The sequence below is a fragment of the Dreissena polymorpha genome, chromosome 3 (assembly GCF_020536995.1).
Source record: "Dreissena polymorpha isolate Duluth1 chromosome 3, UMN_Dpol_1.0, whole genome shotgun sequence".
In the NCBI taxonomy this organism is placed as follows: Eukaryota; Metazoa; Mollusca; class Bivalvia; order Myida; family Dreissenidae; genus Dreissena; species Dreissena polymorpha.
In genome coordinates, this window is record NC_068357.1 from 143,143,106 (window position 1) to 143,161,981 (window position 18,876).

Here is an 18,876-nt window from a genome sequence, read left to right on the forward strand (position 1 = left end):
TTATATCAACAACATTTCGAGAAAGTTTGGTTAAGATCAAATGAATAGTGTCGGAGTTATAAAGCAGAAAAAGCTAATTTCACAGTTTTAAATAAATAAAGGGCATTACTCTAAATTAGTCTTAAATGCCTGATGCCTATCAACTGAATGACTTAGAGAGTGGAAAGCGGCCTGCCCATCTGTCCCCTGAGGGTGTTCCTATAAAAGTCTTGTCAAGAGATGACCGCATAAAATTGACATAAATTGTGCCGACGTTTGAACTTGATAATTTCAAACCTTAAATTATGCCACAAGTCAACAGTTTATGATTGATTTACCTGTATATATAGTGATTCCACCTGTCTAGAAGAGCAAGAATATTTACTTATAGCATTCAATTAATATGTTAGGACTCTGGTAGAGTTTCAATATGGGTCTGGCTTTTAAAAACGGCCAAATCAGTACTTTAAAAACTTTTTGCTTTAGTTTGTGTAGCTAGGGCCATCTGGTAAGCACAGTGTGTGGCACACGCACTTCTCATCATGACGTGGTTGGTGTTTACCATACCAGAAAGGTAATGACACTCCATTTACCCCAACAGCACATGACCACACTGAACTTAAATACATTTTGGTAAAAACTAAATAGCTGTTAATTGCAGCTCTATATCAAAATTTATCCTAACTTTCATGAGTCTAATAAGTTAATAAGACAGGAGTGCTGGGCCACTCAGCACCGCACATTATCCAGTCTCTAGACAGGAGTGCTGAGCCACTCAGTACCACACATTATCCAGTCTCTAGACAGGAGTGCTGAGCCACTCAGTACCACACATTATCCAGTCTCTAGACAGGAGTGCTGGGCCACTCAGTACCACACATTATCCAGTCTCTAGACAGGAGTGCTGGGCCACTCAGTACCACACATTATCCAGTCTCTAGACAGGAGTGCTGGACACACTCAGTACCACACATTATCCAGTCTCTAGACAGGAGTGCTGGGCCACTCAGTACCACACATTATCCAGTCTCTAGACAGGAGTGCTGGGACACACTCAGTACCCAAGCAATTATATCCAGTCTCTAGACAGGAGTGCTGAGCCACTCAGTACCACACATTATCCAGTCTCTTGACAGGAGTGCTGAGCCACTCAGTACCACACATTATCCAGTCTCTAGACAGGAGTGCTGAGTAACTCAGTACCACACATTATCCAGTCTCTAGACAGGAGTGCTGAGCCACTCAGTACCACACATTATCCAGTCTCTAGACAGGAGTGCTGGGGCACACTCAGTACCACACATTATCCAGTCTCTAGACAGGAGTGCTGGGCCACTCAGTACCACACATTATCCAGTCTCTAGACAGGAGTGCTGGGCCACTCAGTACCACACATTATCCAGTCTCTAGACAGGAGTGCTGGGCCACTCAGTACCACACATTATCCAGTCTCTAGACAGGATGCTGGGACACACTCAGTACCACACATTATCCAGTCTCTAGACAGGAGTGCTGGGACACACTCAGTACCAAACATTATCCAGTCTCTAGACAGGAGAGCTGGGCCACTCAGTACCACACATTATCCAGTCTCTAGACAGGAGTGCTGGGACACACTCAGTACCACACATTATCCAGTCTCTAGACAGGAGTGCTGGGCCACTCAGTACCGCACATTATCCAGTCTCTAGACAGGAGTGCTGGGACACACTCAGTACCACACATTATCCAGTCTCTAGACAGGAGTGCTAGGACACACTCAGTACCGCACATTATCCAGTCTCTAGACAGGAGTGCTGGGCCACTCAGTACCACACATTATCCAGTCTCTAGACAGAAGTGTTGGGCCACTCAGTACCACACATTATCCAGTCTTTAGACAGGAGTGCTGGGCCACTCAGTACCACACATTATCCAGTCTCTAGACAGGAGTGCTGGGACACACTCAGTACCACACATTATCCAGTCTCTAGACAGGAGTGCTGGGCCACTCAATACCACACATTATCCAGTCTCTAGACAGGAGTGCTGGGACACACTCAGTACCACACATTATCCAGTTCTAGACAGGAGTGCTGGGACACACTCAGTACCGCACATTATCCAGTCTCTAGACAGGAGTGCTGGGACACACTCAGTACCACACATTATCCAGTCTCTAGACAGGAGTGCTGGGCCACTCAGTACCACACATTATCCAGTCTCTAGACAGGAGTTCTGGGACCACTCAGTACCACACATTATCCAGTCTCTAGACAGGAGTGCTGGGCCACTCAGTACCGCCGCACATTATCCAGTCTCTAGACAGGAGTGCTGGGACACACTCAGTACCACACATTATCCAGTCTCTAGACAGGAGAGTGCTAGGACACACTCAGTACCGCACATTATCCCGTCTCTAGACAGGAGTGCTGGGGCACTCAGTACCACACATTATCCAGTCTCTAGACAGGAGTGCTGGGCCACTCAGTACCACACATTATCACAGTCTCTAAACAGGAGTGCTGGGACACACTCAGTACCACAACATTATCCAGTCTCTAGACAGGAAGTGCTGGGGCCAACTCAGTACAGCCCATTATCCAGTCTCTAGACAAGAGTGCTGAGCCACTCAGTACCACACATTATCCAGTCTCTAGACAGGAGTGCTGAGCCACTCAGTACCACACATTATCCAGTCTCTGACATGAGTGCTTAGCCACTCAGTACCACACATTATCCAGTCTCTAGACAGGAGTGCTGAGCCACTCAGTCACCACACATTATCCAGTCTCTAGACAGGAGTGCTTGGGCCACTCAGTACCACACATTATCAAGGTCTCTAGACAGGAGTGCTGGGCCACTCAGTACCACACATTATCCAGTCTCTAGACAGGAGTGCTGGGACACACTCAGTACCACACATTATCCAGTCTCTAGACAGGAGTGCTGGGCCACTCAGTACCGAACATTATCCAGTCTCTAGACAGGAGTGCTGGGACAACACTCAGTACCGCACATTATCCAGTCTCTAGACAGGAGTGCTGGGACACACTCAGTAACACACAATATCCAGTCTCTAGACAGGAGTGCTGGGCCACTCAGTACCACACATTATCCAGTCTCTAGACAGGAGTACTGGGACACACTCAGTACCACACATTATCCAGTCTCTAGACAGGAGTGCTGGGCCACTTAGTAACCACACATTATCCAGTCTCTAGACAGGAGTGCTGGGCCACTCAGTACCGCACATTATCCAGTTTTCTAGACAGGAGTGCTGGGCCACTCAGTAACACACATTATCCAGTCTCTAGACAGGAGTGCTATGCCACTCAGTACCACACAATATCCAGTCTCTAGACAGGAGTGCTGGGCCACTCAGTACCGCACATTATCCAGTCTCTTGACAGGAGGGTTGGGCCAACTCAGTACCACACATTATCCAGTCTCTAGACAGGAGTGCTGGGCCACTCAGTACCACACATTATCCAGTCCTCTAGACAGGAGTGCTGGGACACACTCAGTACCACACATTATCCAGTCTCTAGACAGGAGTGCTGGGCCCACTCAGTACCAAACATTATCCAGTCTCTAGACAGGAGTGCTGGGCCAACTCAGTACCGCACATTATCCAGTCTCTAGACAGGAGTGCTGGGCCAATTCAGTACCGCCACATTATCCAGTCTCTAGACAGGAGTGCTGGGCCACTCAGTACCACAACATTATCCAGTCTCTAGACAGGAGTGCTGGGCCACTTCAGTACCGCACATTATCCAGTCTCTAGACAGGAGTGCTGGGCCACTCAGTTACCGCAATTATCCAGTCTCTAGACAGGAGTGCTGGGCCACTCAGTACCACACATTATCCAGTCTCTAGACAGGGAATGCTGAGCCACTCAGTACCACACATTATCCAGTCTCTAGACAGGAGTGCTGAGCCACTCAGTACCACACATTATCCAGTCTCTAGACAGGAGTGCTGAGCCACTCAGTACCGCACATTATCCAGTCTCTAGACAGGAGTGCTGAGCCACTCAGTACCACACATTATCCAGTCTCTAGACAGGAGTGCTGAGCCACTCAGTACCGCACATTATCCAGTCTCTAGACAGGAGTGCTGAGCCACTCAGTACCACACATTATCCAGTCTCTAGACATGAGTGCTAGCCACTCAGTACCACATATTATCCAGTCTCTAGACAAGAGTGCTGAGCCACTCAGTACCACACATTATCCAGTCCCTAGACAGGAGTGCTGGGCCACTCAGTACCACACATTATCCAGTCTCTAGACAGGAGTGCTGGGACACACTAGTACCGCACATTATCCAGTCTCTAGACAGGAGTGCTCGGCCACTCAGTACCGCACATTATCCAGTCTCTAGACAGGAGTGCTGGGCCACTCAGTACCGCACATTATCCAGTCTCTAGACATGAGTGCTGGGCCACTCAGTACCACACATTATCCAGTCTCTAGACAGGAGTGCTGGGACACACTAGTACCGCACATTATCCAGTCTCTAGACAGGAGTGCTCGGCCACTCAGTACCGCACATTATCCAGTCTCTAGACAGGAGTGCTGGGCCACTCAGTACCACACATTATCCAGTCTCTAGACATGAGTGCTGGGCCACTCAGTACCACACATTATCCAGTCTCTAGACAGGAGTGCTGGGCCACTCAGTACCGCACATTATCCAGTCACTAGACAAGAGTGCTGGGCCACTCAGTACCGCACATTATCCAGTCTCTAGACAGGAGTTCTGGGCCACTCAGTACCGCACATTATCCAGTCTCTAGACATGAGTGCTGGGCCACTCAGTACCACACATTATCCAGTCTCTAGACAGGAGTGCTAGGCCACTCAGTACCGCACATTATCCAGTCTCTAGACATGATGCTGGGCCACTCAGTACCACACATTATCCAGTCTCTAGACAGGAGTGCTGGGCCACTCAGTACCACACATTATCCAGTCTCTAGACAGAAGTGCTGGGCCACTCAGTACCGCACATTATCCAGTCTCTAGACAGGAGTGCTGGGCCACTCAGTACCGCACATTATCCAGTCTCTAGACATGAGTGCTGGGCCACTCAGTACCACACATTATCCAGTCTCTAGACAGGAGTGCTGGGCCACTCAGTACTGCACATTATCCAGTCTCTAGACAGGAGTGCTGGGCCACTCAGTACCGCACATTATCCAGTCTCTAACAGGAGTGCTGGGCCACTCAGTACCACACATTATCCAGTCTCTAGGCAGAAGTGCTGGGCCACTCAGTACCACACATTATCCAGTCTCTAGACAGGAGTGCTGAGCCACTTAGTACCGCACATTATCCAGTCTCTAGACAGGAGTGCTGGGCCACTCAGTACCACACATTATCCAGTCTCTAGACATGAGTGCTGGGCCACTCAGTACCACACATTATCCAGTCTCTAGACAGGAGTGCTGAGCCACTCAGTACCACACATTATCCAGTCTCTAGACAGGAGTGCTGGGCCACTCAGTACCGCACATTATCCAGTCTCTAGACAGGAGTGCTGAGCCACTCAGTACCGCACATTATGCAGTCTCTAGACAGGAGTGCTGAGTCACTCAGTACCACACATTATCCAGTCTCTAGACAGGAGTGCTGGGCCACTCAGTACCACACATTATCCAGTCTCTAGACAGGAGTGCTGAGCCACTCAGTACCGCACATTATCCAGTCTCTAGACAGGAGTGCTGAGCCACTCAGTACCACACATTATCCAGTCTCTAGACAGGAGTGCTGGGCCACTCAGTACCACACATTATCCAGTCTCTAGACATGAGTGCTGGGCCACTTAGTACCACACATTATCCAGTCTCTAGACAGGAGTGCTGGGCCACTCAGTACCACACATTATCCAGTCTCTAGACAGGAGTGCTGGGCCACTTAGTACCACACATTATCCAGTCTCTAGACAGGAGTGCTGGGCCACTTAGTACCACACATTATCCAGTTTTTAGACAGGAGTGCTGGGCCACTCAGTACCACACATTATCCAGTCTCTAGACAGGAGTGCTGTGCCACTCAGTACCACACATTATCCAGTCTCTAGACAGGAGTGCTGAGCCACTCAGTACCACACATTATCCAGTCTCTAGACAGGAGTGCTGAGCCACTCAGTACCACACATTATCCAGTCTCTAGACAGGAGTGCTGATCCACTCAGTACCACACATTATCCAGTCTCTAGACAGGAGTGCTGAGCCACTCAGTACCACACATTATCCAGTCTCTAGACAGGAGTGCTGGGACACACGCAGTACCGTACATTATCCAGTCTCTAGTGCGGAAAGACATCAACAACTTTGAAATATACACACTTCTTCAGCTAGGTACAAAACAAGCCTTCAAGAACTCACCTCATCTGCAATAAGGCACCTGAAACAAAAGAACAAAGCTGTTCATTGATGTATCATGTATTATTTGATACACAATGTAATGTATTGGCAAGAAGCAGCCATCTTGTTCGCTCAGATGGTAGAGTATGGAGATAATAATAAGTCTGATGTCAGTGAGTTAAGGCCTACAAGGGTAACATCCTCAGCTTTTCTTGATCAAAGTTAGAAAAACATTGCAGAAGTGGGCCTTACAATGTCAAAGGGAGTACAATAAAATATTTTTAATTATTATTATTTTAATATTTCAATAAGTTTTACTCTTGAATGTCTTTTATTGACAACTAAAATAAGAAATATAATGACAAATTAAATCTAGAAATTCATTCAAATCAGTATATCTGTAAATTACAGTGAATTGTATGAATTATTTACTAAAATGTATCATTATGTGTTAAATCAACTGTCTATAAAAGGAATATTATTTTGACAATAAAATTTAATAAAATATACAAACAGTTATCAAGTCTATATCATTAAATTGTTTAATTTCTGGAAGGCATCAAAATAGTTATCCACACGCTTTTTGAAAAGCATGGGGATATTGAGGTTATCTCCACCGTCCTTCTGTTTGTCTGTCTGTCTGTCTGTCTGTCCTGGCCAATATCTCCTCCTACACTATAAGCACTAGAACCTTGAAAATTACACACATGGTAGCTATGAGCATATGTGCGACCCTGCACTATTTGGAATGTTGATCTGACCCCTGGGTCAAAAGTTATGGGGGATTGGGATGGGGCCGTGTCAGAGATTTTCACTCATTTTTATGCCCCCAGTAATGTGCATTGGCCATAACTTTTGCAATATTGAAGATAGCAACTTGATATTTGGCATGCATGTGTATCTCATGGAGCTGCACATTTTTAGTGATGAAAGGTCAATGTCAAGGTCATCCTTCAAGTTCAAAGGGAAGTAACAAGCTTTAAATGGAGGTAAGTAATGAACCTGCCAAATGATATAAACAATTTAAATAAATCAAAGTGGCGCAGGAAGGGCATTGTGTTTCTGAAAAACACAAAGGCCCCATTCCCCTAAAAAAAGTATATATTTTTTCCCCATTTTGTAGAAAAAATCCCCTTTAGAAGTTAAAAAAAAAAATTATAGAAAGAACTTCTAATGATTAATATATCTCACATTTATTTCATAAACAACTAACAAAGTATATAACTATAAATAATACAAATTTGAATTATTATAAAATGATATATTAAATTTGTATTTCCCAAATCAGTGGACTTTTCACATGAATTGCATTTTTTTTCCCAAAATGGCCAGGAAAAGGCCTGATGTATCTATATTTTGTCAATATTTGTTGATAAAAACAAACATTCCAATTTGGTCCATTTTATTGATAAAAAATGCTCCAACTTGCCATTTTATAGATTTAAAAATCCCAATTAGACTCAATATGGCTAGGAAAACTGAGACTGTGCATGAAGGCTGAACTGTCTGAAACTAATGTTGAAAAAAGCATTGATATATATTTAAGAAAAAGGACAGAGGCATTCAGCTGTGAATATATTCATATCATAAATATCATTACATATAAAAGAGTGAATTTTTATTTTTCCCTTTTCCTTAAAAAACGACATGTTTTTCCCCTTTGGACAGGCCCCGCCACCATTCTCCTAAAGGTGAAAAAAAACCACACTGCATTAACTTCTTCATTTCTACACCGATTCACTTCCAATTGATACTGAACATCTCTTATGACAATACGGTCAATCTAAATTATGCATGGCCGCATTACCAACCCTGGGGTGCCCCCTGGGTCAAACATTCAGCGTGGGGATACGCGTCTGCCACGCCATTTCTAGTTCTTCTTGAATGCTTTGAGCTTTTATGAGTACATACGTACAGCCTGAAATTCTTCCTTATAAAACCCTTGAGCTTTTATGAGTACATACGTACAGCTGGAAACTCTTCCTTATAAAACCAAAGTCCATGTACAAAAATTAAGCCGAAAGTTTGCCTATAAAATCAAATTCAATCAACCTAAGACATCGTAACTAACACAATAAACCCTATTTACGCCTCGGTATTGATTATCTCATGGCTGATAATAGATTGATTTACACAGTCTGTGCTAAGACAAAAAATGGCGATGGCAAAGCAAGGATTAAGTGGTGTTGGTGTGACCAGAAATCTTCAACCAGTTCCAAATATTTATATGGGAGAAGTGCAGGAAATTATTAACATAAACTCAAAGGTTCCCAGCAAGCATCTAGATAGAGGATACAGGCATTTTTTTTCGAACACCATGTGCACAACATCGAAGGTAAACACACATCATGGACATCAATGTGCATGTTTACTGTGAATTGCGCAAATTAAACTGAAAGCCAAAGTTTTGAATTGACAATTGAATATATCTAACCGAGGTTTCTGAGAGTTTCAATGTAGCACAATTGGTTGTTTACACACGAGATCTATCTTGCCGAGGAAAGACGATGTATAAATTAGGTTATTCTCACATTCTGAATACTCTGTGTTTTCCATTGCAAAAATTCACACATTTTTTGTGAAGCTTTGATTTGTTTGAAACTTGGAAAAATACCATTATTCTGCGTGCACACCATATGTTAGTTGTTTTAATTGCCGCATTAGGGATATATGTGTCTTGTTCTGAGAAAACTGGGCTTAATGCTTGTGAGTAAAGTGCCGTCCCAGATTAGCCTGTGCATCCGCACAGGCTAATAAGGGACAACACTTTCTGCTTTTATGGTATTTTTAGTTTGAAGGAAGTCCCTTCTTACCGAATATCAAGTTTAAGCGGAAAGTGTTGTCCCTGATTAGCCTGTCCGGACTGCACAGGCTAATCTGGGACGGCATTTTACCCACATGCATTATGCCCAGTTTTGTCAGAACAAGACACATATTTACGATCTGTTTGTGGTTATTTATGCCAGAAAATAGTTTATGTTGCTCATTCAACTTATTAAAATGACGCTTGGATTCAAGGCGTCAGAGTTAACATAAAACATACCATTACCAGTTGAAACTCCGAGCGCCCCGGATAATAGCTGGAAGTTGGATAATTGCCACTTGGTAACATAGTATCGAGTGTGACAGTACCAGTGGATTTTTTTATCGCGAAATTACATTAAAAAAATAAGTGATTATGATTAGAAGTAGAAATAACTAAATTGTATCTACCTGCCATTTTTCTTGACGGCAAATTGAACACCCTGCTTCTGAAACGGCATTAACTGTTTCACTAAACTTTGTGGAAGTTTTGACAAAATTTTATCTTCGGTATCTCCCGCCATTGGCGAATCTTTTTCAAAGGGGAGTAACTGTGGGAATGTCCGTTGAGACAGAACATCCTTAATTGAATATACAAAATATATGGCGAAAAAATCCAAATAAAACCTCAATTTTTTATATTTCATAGCTCTGATTTATTTTAACAAAGTATTATAAGTCATCCACGGACTAGAAGCAACCTACGTGGTTTTAATGCCCCGTGTACAGTTCGTTTTTACAAAGACCTATTTTCTTTTGCGAAATCCTAGTCCAGGAAACTTAGAGCTTTTACTAATTATGAAAAGAAAAAAACAAATGGGTATTACAAACAAAACTTAAAAACCTATAACTCATGAATAAGATCTAAATAAAAATAGAAATTAGAGATTTTTTTAATCTACATAATCAAAATTGAATTAGTCGGACTTAAACCGTTTTTGGATCGAACGATCAAAGCATTTATTATACTGTAATGTTGTTTTTATCAGAAACCTAGATCTACGTGTCCAAATATATCCGTTTTTAAATAATATTGTTTTATAAGGTTTTATATGTTAGAAATAAAAATGTATACAAGAATATTTTATCAGCAAAAGCCTTTCAAATTAACTATTCAACCGCATTCTCGCCGCGATTTGGAAATTCTTATAGCGCTATTTCTTTAACCATCGCGGCATTATAGATTCTTATTCAAGCTGAATAAAATCGAAATTTTATTAAAGCATGATTACTAATGTTTCTATGAAACTTAATTTTATAAAAATCGGATTATTTTTTACCAAGTTATAGCCATCTTTCTATAGCGCCGTAACATTTTTGCATAACTTTGCTCGATAATCGTACCCATTGCTACTGACGCGTCGCTATATCTTATCGGTTACTTGACCACGTGAACCCGCCGCGAGATAGAACGATAAAGCGCGAAGTTTTCAGTCTGTGTACATTATAGGTCTTTAGTTTTTAACATCACAATGATCATGATTTAAACGGCCGATTTATAATAACAAACGTCATGAATCTGAAAATACTTAAACACTTAAATAATGTTTTACTAAACGTACAATTTCACACAAAATGTTACAATCAACAGTTTCATGATTGCGCGGGGCCTCTTTTGCTGGGCGTTCCACAGAGGAGAGCCGATGACAAGGATCAAGCTGGTACCGTGTGGCTGAGCCACTTGTTTTCGTTTGGGGCCTTTTCACGTTTCGGTAAATTGACAAATTAAAAAAAAATGTTTCAAATTTTCGTTATAGTTATGATATTTGTGAGGACACAGTAATAGGCCTACTGAACATTTACAATGCTCTAAAATATCCATTATATAGATCGTTTGACGATTTAAAAATCTGAAATTTATCAACTCGAAACGATTAAATAATTTGGAGAATTCTGTTGTTGTCGTTATACGTACTTTGTGACACTATGAGAATTGCTTATTTTAAGTATAAAATACCCCACTTAATGTATAAGCACGGATGATCGGGTGGTCTAAGCGATAGACTTTTACTCCATGGGTCAGTGGTTCGAGCTCAGTTGAGGGTTAACTTTTGTTCTTATTTTATTTTTTCTTATTGTTTTATTACTGGAACTTTTGAGATCCAATGTTAACATTTATCAATATAAAGCATGTAATGACAAACTTCAATCACATTCCAAAATCTGTGAAAAGGTCCCTTCAACCACTACGTTGCCACATCGCCTACTGCACAATGGTGCTAGCTAGTAAATACCCGAGGTACTTTCGGGTAGTACCCGAATCGACAATGACCAATCGAGCGCTATTAATGTTTGTCTATGCGACAGTTCAGTTGAAGTTCCGAAAACGTTTAAGCTCATCAATCAAATGGTCGGCATACAAACTTAGTTAGCCATTACACAGGGCCGATGCCGTCTATCTTCCTGGTTTTGACTCTTCTGAAATACATGTAATTTTCTTCGTCTGTCTCTTCCACACGAGCTTTACGGGGAACAGAAGTGAATTCTAGGTTTATGATATGTTGTGTCGTGATCGATAAGTGACTCGATGTCAATATATACTTTCATCATCAACTCGATCCGGCGGATTTCCCAATTTTGACCTTTAACATTAAAATGTTGACCTTGACATTGGGCCTAGGGAACAGGTTGTTGAAGGCGATACTTGGTATGACTATGCTGCTCATTTTCGCCAAACTATAAATATATAAGTGAACGTAAAGAAACACCTATTTCCTTCTGGTGAATGAAAGCTTGTACTTTATTTCTTTTGGTTTTATATGTGACCAGAGCTGACCTTGTTCCCTTGTATTAATACCGTACGGTGCATCCTGTCAAGGTAGTCTTTATCAAGCTCGAGCGAAATACCCCGGGTAGTATGATATATGGAATACAAAGACATATTTAACATTATTTTTTATGAGAACGGGTTTTCAAGAACACTGGTGTACCGGTACCCATGATAACAATATGTTCAGCAAGATTTAATTGGTAACTTTAAGTAAAATGAATTACACATCTATAGTTAGTTATAATTCGTTACTTTGAATTGTCACAAGTCCAAAAAATATATCCAAATGCAACCAAACTCCCAAGTGTTGCTGTGATCGAGGTGTAATTTTAACAAAGGACAATAACTTCAATAATGATTTCAAGAGAATATTACCGGTAGTCATGGACATTCGACATAATTGGCACACAAATGAAGTAATTGCGACCAGAAGCTTTTTAACAATTCGATAATTCGAGGAAAACGCTTTTATATGTTACAGTATGCCATGTCAAACTAGCAAAAATTACATTACCTCTTGGCAGCCAGGTATTTAATCGGACAATTGTTCAACTCCTGCAAGCTTGTGTAAAACGTTATTATTTGCTGAGAAGTAATGTTTTTAACAAAGCATGATAAGTTAAAAACATTTATACATGTTTTATGTATTGAATAAGAACATGATTTTAAGGAAATACAACACAGATTTTTCATCTGTTTCAACCAGCTATGAAAATAAAATATTTATAAACTAGAACTTTGTCACGGACGTGACGTATACCCCTACATGCTGCATTGACACATACTATTTTGCATGATGTCTCCACAAAACAACAGAAGCTAATGTATGGCGAGTTTTAAGAATTATTATGCCTTTATCATGTACGGTCATTTTGACCTTTGAACTCAATTCTTTCGCATGGCACGCCGTCCAATTTTCGAACAAAATTAATGTACAGTCATTTTAAAATCTCACAATGAATTACATAGTTATGGCCGGGACAAGCTCATTTATGGGCATTTTGACTTTTGAACTCCAAGTGTGATCTTGACCTTAGATATATCGACGTAATTCTTTCGCATGACAAACCGTCCAATGATTGTGAACAAATGTACCGAGTAATTTTAAAATCTCACAATGAATGACATAGTTAGGGCCCGGACAAGATCATTTATCGCCATTTTTGACCTTTGAACTCAAAGTGTGACATTGACCTTGGAGATATCGGCTTAATTTTTTCGCATGACACACCGTCCAATGATAGTGAACAAATGTACCGAGTAATTTATTTTAAAATCTCACAATGAATGACATAGTTATGGCCCGGACAAGATCATTTATGGCCAATTTGACTTTTGAACTCAAAGTCTGACCTTGACATTGCAGATATCGACGTAATTCTTTCGCATGACACACCATCCAATGATGGCGAACAAATGTGCCATATGATCTTAAAATCTCACAATGAACGACAAAGTTATGGCCCGGACAAGCTCATTTATGGCAAAATTTTACCTTTGAACTAAAAATGTGACCTTGACCTTGAAGATATCGACGTAATTCTTTAGCATGACACACCGTCCAATGATTGTGAACAAATGTGCCAAATGATTTTAAAGTCTCAAAATAAATGACAAAGTTATGTCCCGGACAAGCTCATTTATGGGCATTTTGACATTAGAACTAATTTAGTAATTTTAAAATCCAACGATAAATGACATACCGGTAGTTATGGTCCGGACTAACTTTCGGTTTAAAACGCACTTAGTGACCCTATGACCTAGTTTTTGACCTGGCATGACCCATATTCAAAGACATCATCAAGATACAACTTCTGGTCAAGTTTGGTGAAGATTGGATTAAATTTTCGGGACCGACAGACCGACCGACAAAGTGTCTCCTATATAGCCCCATTACCAATGGTAATAGGGATATAATAAATGCCTAAAAGGTCTGAAGAAGGCTCGTCTGAGCTGTTCAAACTGTAAGCAACACAAAGAAACTTTTTCTAACTAAATTTAATCGCTTTGTTCTACTTTGCTAAATAGATGAACTTTATCTAAGTAAAATCAAAGAAACATTTTTACAAATTAGCATCCTCCACTTTTTTACACATAATCTGGAAATATTAATACACAGAATTTCATTTTCATGCTAAAAACAAGATATGTGTTTGTCAGAAACACTATGTCCCCATAATGCGCCGCTTTGATGCTATATATTTGACCTTTGACGTTGAAGGACGACCTTGACCTCGACCTTTCACCACTCAAAATGTGCAGCTCCATGCCAAATATGAAGTTGCTACCTTCAATATTGCAAAAGTTATGGAGAAATGTTAAAGTTGGAGCAAACAACCAACCAACAGACAGGGCAAAAACAATATGTCCCCCACTATAGTGGTGGGGACATAATAACCATGGATCATATTTTTTTTTCATTTTATTAATAACAATACATCTAAGTAAGTAATGCACGATATTTTTCTCTTTATTTCAAGAACTGTATATATACATTATGTAATTCTCATAAAAATAACAAAACGTAACTATAATTTAGTGTTTCATTTACATCTTTACAATAACCATGGAATGTAGCTTGGTTATGGTCATATTGGTCAGTGTTATTTTTCTTCTATGCTTCATTGAAGATCTCCTACATCTCTATCAAACATTTTCTGGTTATGCTCCTAAAATGTAAAAATCAAAATTAAAACAAAAATAATTATAACAAAATGGATGCCGCTTAATCCCACTGGACACAAAAATGACCATGGGTAGACATTCATTACATGAACTCATTAAAAAAGATGGGAAGCAAACGTTATGGGGTTCTGTAAGCTTTAACAAATCATTTTTGCTTTACTTCGGTGAAACACACATTCAGTAAGACATTAAATCCAATTAATGGCACTGAGCACTTCTGTTTAAAAAAACAACATTAGAGCGCCTAAATTAGTGTTGTTTACTTATATTTTTGGTCAAGAACCAATATTTAGGTACATGTCCAAGACTCACATATGCCTAATTTGTTTAAGAGCCCCACATAACTTATGGAACATAAGCTCAGATGCTGTTTGGAAGCCTTCACACGTTTTGTAAAAACTAGCCCCTGGTCTTGTTTGTGTTAAGAGCCTTCTGGATGGGCCTTTTTGATGTGGTAACTGCGACTGCTGGACTGAGAGAAACCTTTTTGACAGATGCCACATTTGTATGGCTTATCACCTGCAATTATTAAGAAAAACATAGCAGAGTTGCTCATCAAAAAACAATTTTAGATATGATTGTCTAGTCCGAAACTTAAGTGGTTGACATTGTGACATTGAGTTAAACACTTACAAAATCAAGCATAGTATTGAGTAAAACAAATAGAGATTACTGTTCTTGAATTTCTTATAAAATATTGGGTAATTCAATAAAGGCAAATTATGCTCAACGTACTAATAAGAATATTGTTTATAACGATACCAGAATGTGTAACTTTGTGTTTCTTGAGACTGGAACTTTCCGCAAAGCTTTTATCACAGCCTGGTACATCACATTTGTATGGCTTCTTCCCTACAAATAGTGGCATACTTCTACTTATTTGTATTTTACTATTTTTTCTTATTGGGATGGAACAAGGCCTGAAATTGTACAGCAGAAAGTTACTGTTATTCTAAGGGCTTCTTTGGCTCCATTCTCCCGATAAAAAGATATAAGTGAATAGAACCTGAGAAATGTGTGTTTCTAAATCCAATAGCAACTACTCAATTTTAATACCACAACTTTCAGCCACCTGTGTGTGTGCGCTCATGGTTGTTAAGTTGAGAGAGTGTGTTGAAGGCCTTGTCGCACTGGCTGCATATGAAAGGTCTGTCCCCTGTGTGGGTCCCCATGTGAGCAGCCAGATGGTGGGAGGCACTGAACGCACTGCCACACACCTCACACTGGTACCCTCGTAATCCACTGAAAAAGCAGTAAAGCTGTGATATTTTTTTTACAAGTATCTTACTATTTTAACCCTTTACCACTGTGATATGTATTTTGAAACGTTTGAAGTCGCTTAGTAAGTTAAATTTAATTAAAGACCTTTCTTACTAGATTCAAGTTCTAAAGGCTTCATTTTCAACCCATAGCTACTGATGAGCAGCAAACAGCATAAAACCTTAACAGACTGCGAGTTACTTGCAGGCTGTTCTGGTTTTATGCTGTTCACACATAGCCATTGTCACTTTGCCTCTAAGTGGGAAAGGGTTAATTAACTAATTGATATTGTAATCAGATATGGTATTGATTTTTTTCCTAAACTTAAACAAAAATTTTGCAGCATGAATTTTCATATTAAGCATCAGGTTAAAGGAATTTTATTTAAGTTTTATTTTTTTTAAAGTTTAAGTGTGTTTTTGCTTCTGGTTCTTTCACCATTTGGCTACAAATCACTTACTTGAGAATTGACCAAAGATAAAGTTGCCTAGAACTTAAACATGGATAGGTTGAAAACAGATGTGACTAAATCAAAAGTTAAAAGCTTTCAGAATAAGGGATTCTTGAAGGACCTCTTTTTTACTTTATTTCTGTAATTCTCAACATCACATATACAATAAAATTTAAAACTTATTTATTGAGAACGTTTGTTGGCTTATCTTGATTCATAAAAATGCCCAAAGTATACACTAAAATTACTAAAAGTGTTTTATATCAATTTTATTACATGTACTCACAATCAAATATGGACTTGTCATACTTACGTATGTGTTTTCAGATGGTATTGATAGTGGCTTCGATATGTGAAGGTTTTAGCACATCCCTCCTGTGGACAAACATATCTTTGATGGCTGGAACAATGCATATTCATGTCCTCCAAACAAGTAAACTGTTTTGAACAAATATGGCAGACATATAAGACATTATCCATCAATACATCTTCAGTTGAATCATTCACTACACAGTTAGAATCAAATGAGCGACAATCTGTTTGCATTTCTTTTGCGGTACTTGGTACAGTATTTGTTTCATCATTTGCAGGTATCTCAACCTCTAAAAATGAGCTTTTCTTTATGTCTGAACCAGCAAAATCAATAGACTTCTTATTTAAATTCAAGGCAGCTGGACAGTCTTTATCTTTAACTTCTAGTTTAGATCTTTTGTCTGGAGTCACATGTTTATTCAAAAAATATGAATTGTGAAATGAATTGTCTTCATTTGTCAAAGGATTTATTAAATTTGCAACAGCAATTTCATCTTCAGAAGTATCAGATTTCCTTTTAGAAGCTACAGGGGCAACAGTATTACATTTTTTCTGTTGCAAAGAAACATTAAACTCTGTTAATTTTGTTCCCTCTATTGATTCATATTGACCAGGGTTACTTGAAATGTCTGTTACATGTAGTTGATGCAAAACAGAGTGTTTTTCAGTTGAGGGACGATATGATTTTCTGTGTTTGCCATTAGAATTATAATCAGCACAAGTATTTGAAAGACGATCCGAACTCTGATGGCATCTGTCAACAAAGGTGTTTTCAAAGTCAAGATCCAGGAAGTTATACTCTTGCATGATAGCCTCCTGTGTTTGACTAATGAGATTTGCCGTCGCCATGGCATGTATTTCCTGCAGTCTGGGAGGTGGAAGGTTAAAAGGGTTATAGAGGTTGGTTCCATGCCCTCCTTTTTCATCACTAGACCCCATGGTTGACAATAGGACAGCCAGGGGATTGCTGAAGTTGTATCCGAGGCTTGGAAAAAGTTCAGCAAGTGCTGAGTCTGAAAGTAAGCATATATTTAATGATGCAAATGCATACTTTTAAAAATGGATCATTTTTAACCAATAAGTTATATGTCAAAATATCTTGTAATAGCAGAGAATAGTATTTTGTAAACATTTCCATGAATGCAATATTTCGCATCAAAACATCGAGAACATAATAGATAATACAGAAACATGAGACGCTGTGTTTAATTTCAAGTAATGTATAATCTGTAGTATTTAATTCTCATAATTACAGAAATGTGATTAAAGGAAATAATCCTTCATAAGTTCATTTGTAAAGGTCATAAGATTAAACTGTATTTGATTTATTGCACATTTTACCCACCAATATCATTATTGTCGTCATGTGTACGTGAATTATCCTGAGAATCCATTCTTTTGATAATATTTGCTTATATCTTAAGATAAAGATGACAATTATTTTCGTTAGATGTATGAAAATTGGGAACACTTTCACTAAGAAACATCTCATGAAATTGTATCCAAAATGTCAGTCCGAACGTTTATTCACTATTGTACATGTTGAAACTCTTGTTATTGTATTCAAACTCGATTCATGATTAATTGTTATTAATAAGCGTGACACATAATATGTAATCTTATTATTTTATCAATTAATGCATTTAAATGATTGAAGAAATACATTCAAAAGGGTTCTCCAATTCATTGAGATCATTAAGCGCTTTGTTATGAAGGCTACACAACACCATACTCGAAAGTAATTTGCAAAAATTTTTTAGGAAGTGTATATGCTCATATACATATATTACAGAATTTGGATAGTGCCATCTATAATCTCGCCCGTCTTTCATCAAGGGAGGGCGGAACACGAAGCGATACACGATATTTACGCGACAGTCGCGGCGACGCACGATATTTTGCTCGACAATGGCGATGACGCACGATATTTTGCGCGATACACGAAGCGACGCGCGAGAATGTTCCACGAAATATCGCCCTTGTGTAGGAAATCCAAAAGGCGATATATCGTGTTAAATATTTCATGCGTCGCCGCGACTGTCGCGCAAAATATCGTGCGTCACCGCGACTGTCGCGCAAAATATCGTGCGTCGCCGCGACTGTCGCGCAAAATATCGTGTATCGCTTCGAGTGTCGTGTCTCGCGCTCAAAGGGCGACGCACGAAACACGAAGCGACGCACGATATTTTGCGCGACTGTCGCGGCGACGCACAATATTTTATTATTCTAATATCGCCCATATTATCCGAATCTCGTGTATCGCGG

At 39.8% G+C, this 18,876-nt stretch overlaps 2 protein-coding genes across 10 annotated transcripts in view; both read right to left on the minus strand.

Annotated features, from left to right (window-relative positions):
- Window positions 1-9,666, minus strand: part of LOC127871775 (DNA annealing helicase and endonuclease ZRANB3-like) — a 238,710-nt gene extending 229,044 nt beyond the window's left edge. For 7 of the 8 annotated variants that reach the window (XR_008045547.1, XM_052414952.1, XM_052414960.1 and 4 more), the window contains exons 1-2: window positions 9,545-9,666; window positions 6,353-6,371 (exon numbers count right to left, since the gene is read on the minus strand). Coding sequence is in view for 7 of the 8 variants with exons in the window: in XM_052414952.1 (XP_052270912.1) it covers window positions 6,353-6,371; window positions 9,545-9,657 (132 nt within the window). In the remaining variant the exon portion in view is untranslated. The remainder of the gene's footprint in view (window positions 1-6,352; window positions 6,372-9,544) is intronic. The other variant, XM_052414953.1, reaches the window with a different exon arrangement.
- A 4,694-nt stretch (window positions 9,667-14,360) lies between these two features.
- LOC127871779 (zinc finger protein 90-like) lies at window positions 14,361-18,326 on the minus strand. 2 transcript variants are annotated; one of them, XM_052414975.1, is made up of 6 exons: window positions 17,957-18,326; window positions 16,613-17,624; window positions 15,661-15,830; window positions 15,351-15,440; window positions 14,901-15,107; window positions 14,361-14,572 (listed from the first exon to the last, which is right to left on the minus strand). In XM_052414975.1, exons 1-5 carry the CDS (start codon window positions 18,003-18,005, stop codon window positions 15,010-15,012), a joined length of 1,419 nt encoding a protein of 472 aa, XP_052270935.1. In that variant the 5' UTR covers window positions 18,006-18,326; the 3' UTR covers window positions 14,361-14,572; window positions 14,901-15,009. The 2 variants fall into 2 exon arrangements, with proteins under 2 accessions (XP_052270935.1, XP_052270936.1); XM_052414976.1 differs by having other exon boundaries at window positions 15,645-15,830.
- Window positions 18,327-18,876: the final 550 nt, after the last annotated feature.

Coding starts and splice junctions, on each gene's coding strand:
- LOC127871779 (XM_052414975.1), bottom strand. CDS start 18,005: ATGGATTCTCAGGATAATTCACGTACACATGACGACAATAATGATATT. Junction 15,441..15,660: donor CCATGAGCGCACACACACAG/GTGGCTGAAAGT, acceptor CACTATTTGTAG/GGAAGAAGCCATACAAATGT. Junction 15,108..15,350: donor ACACAAAGTTACACATTCTG/GTATCGTTATAA, acceptor TAATAATTGCAG/GTGATAAGCCATACAAATGT.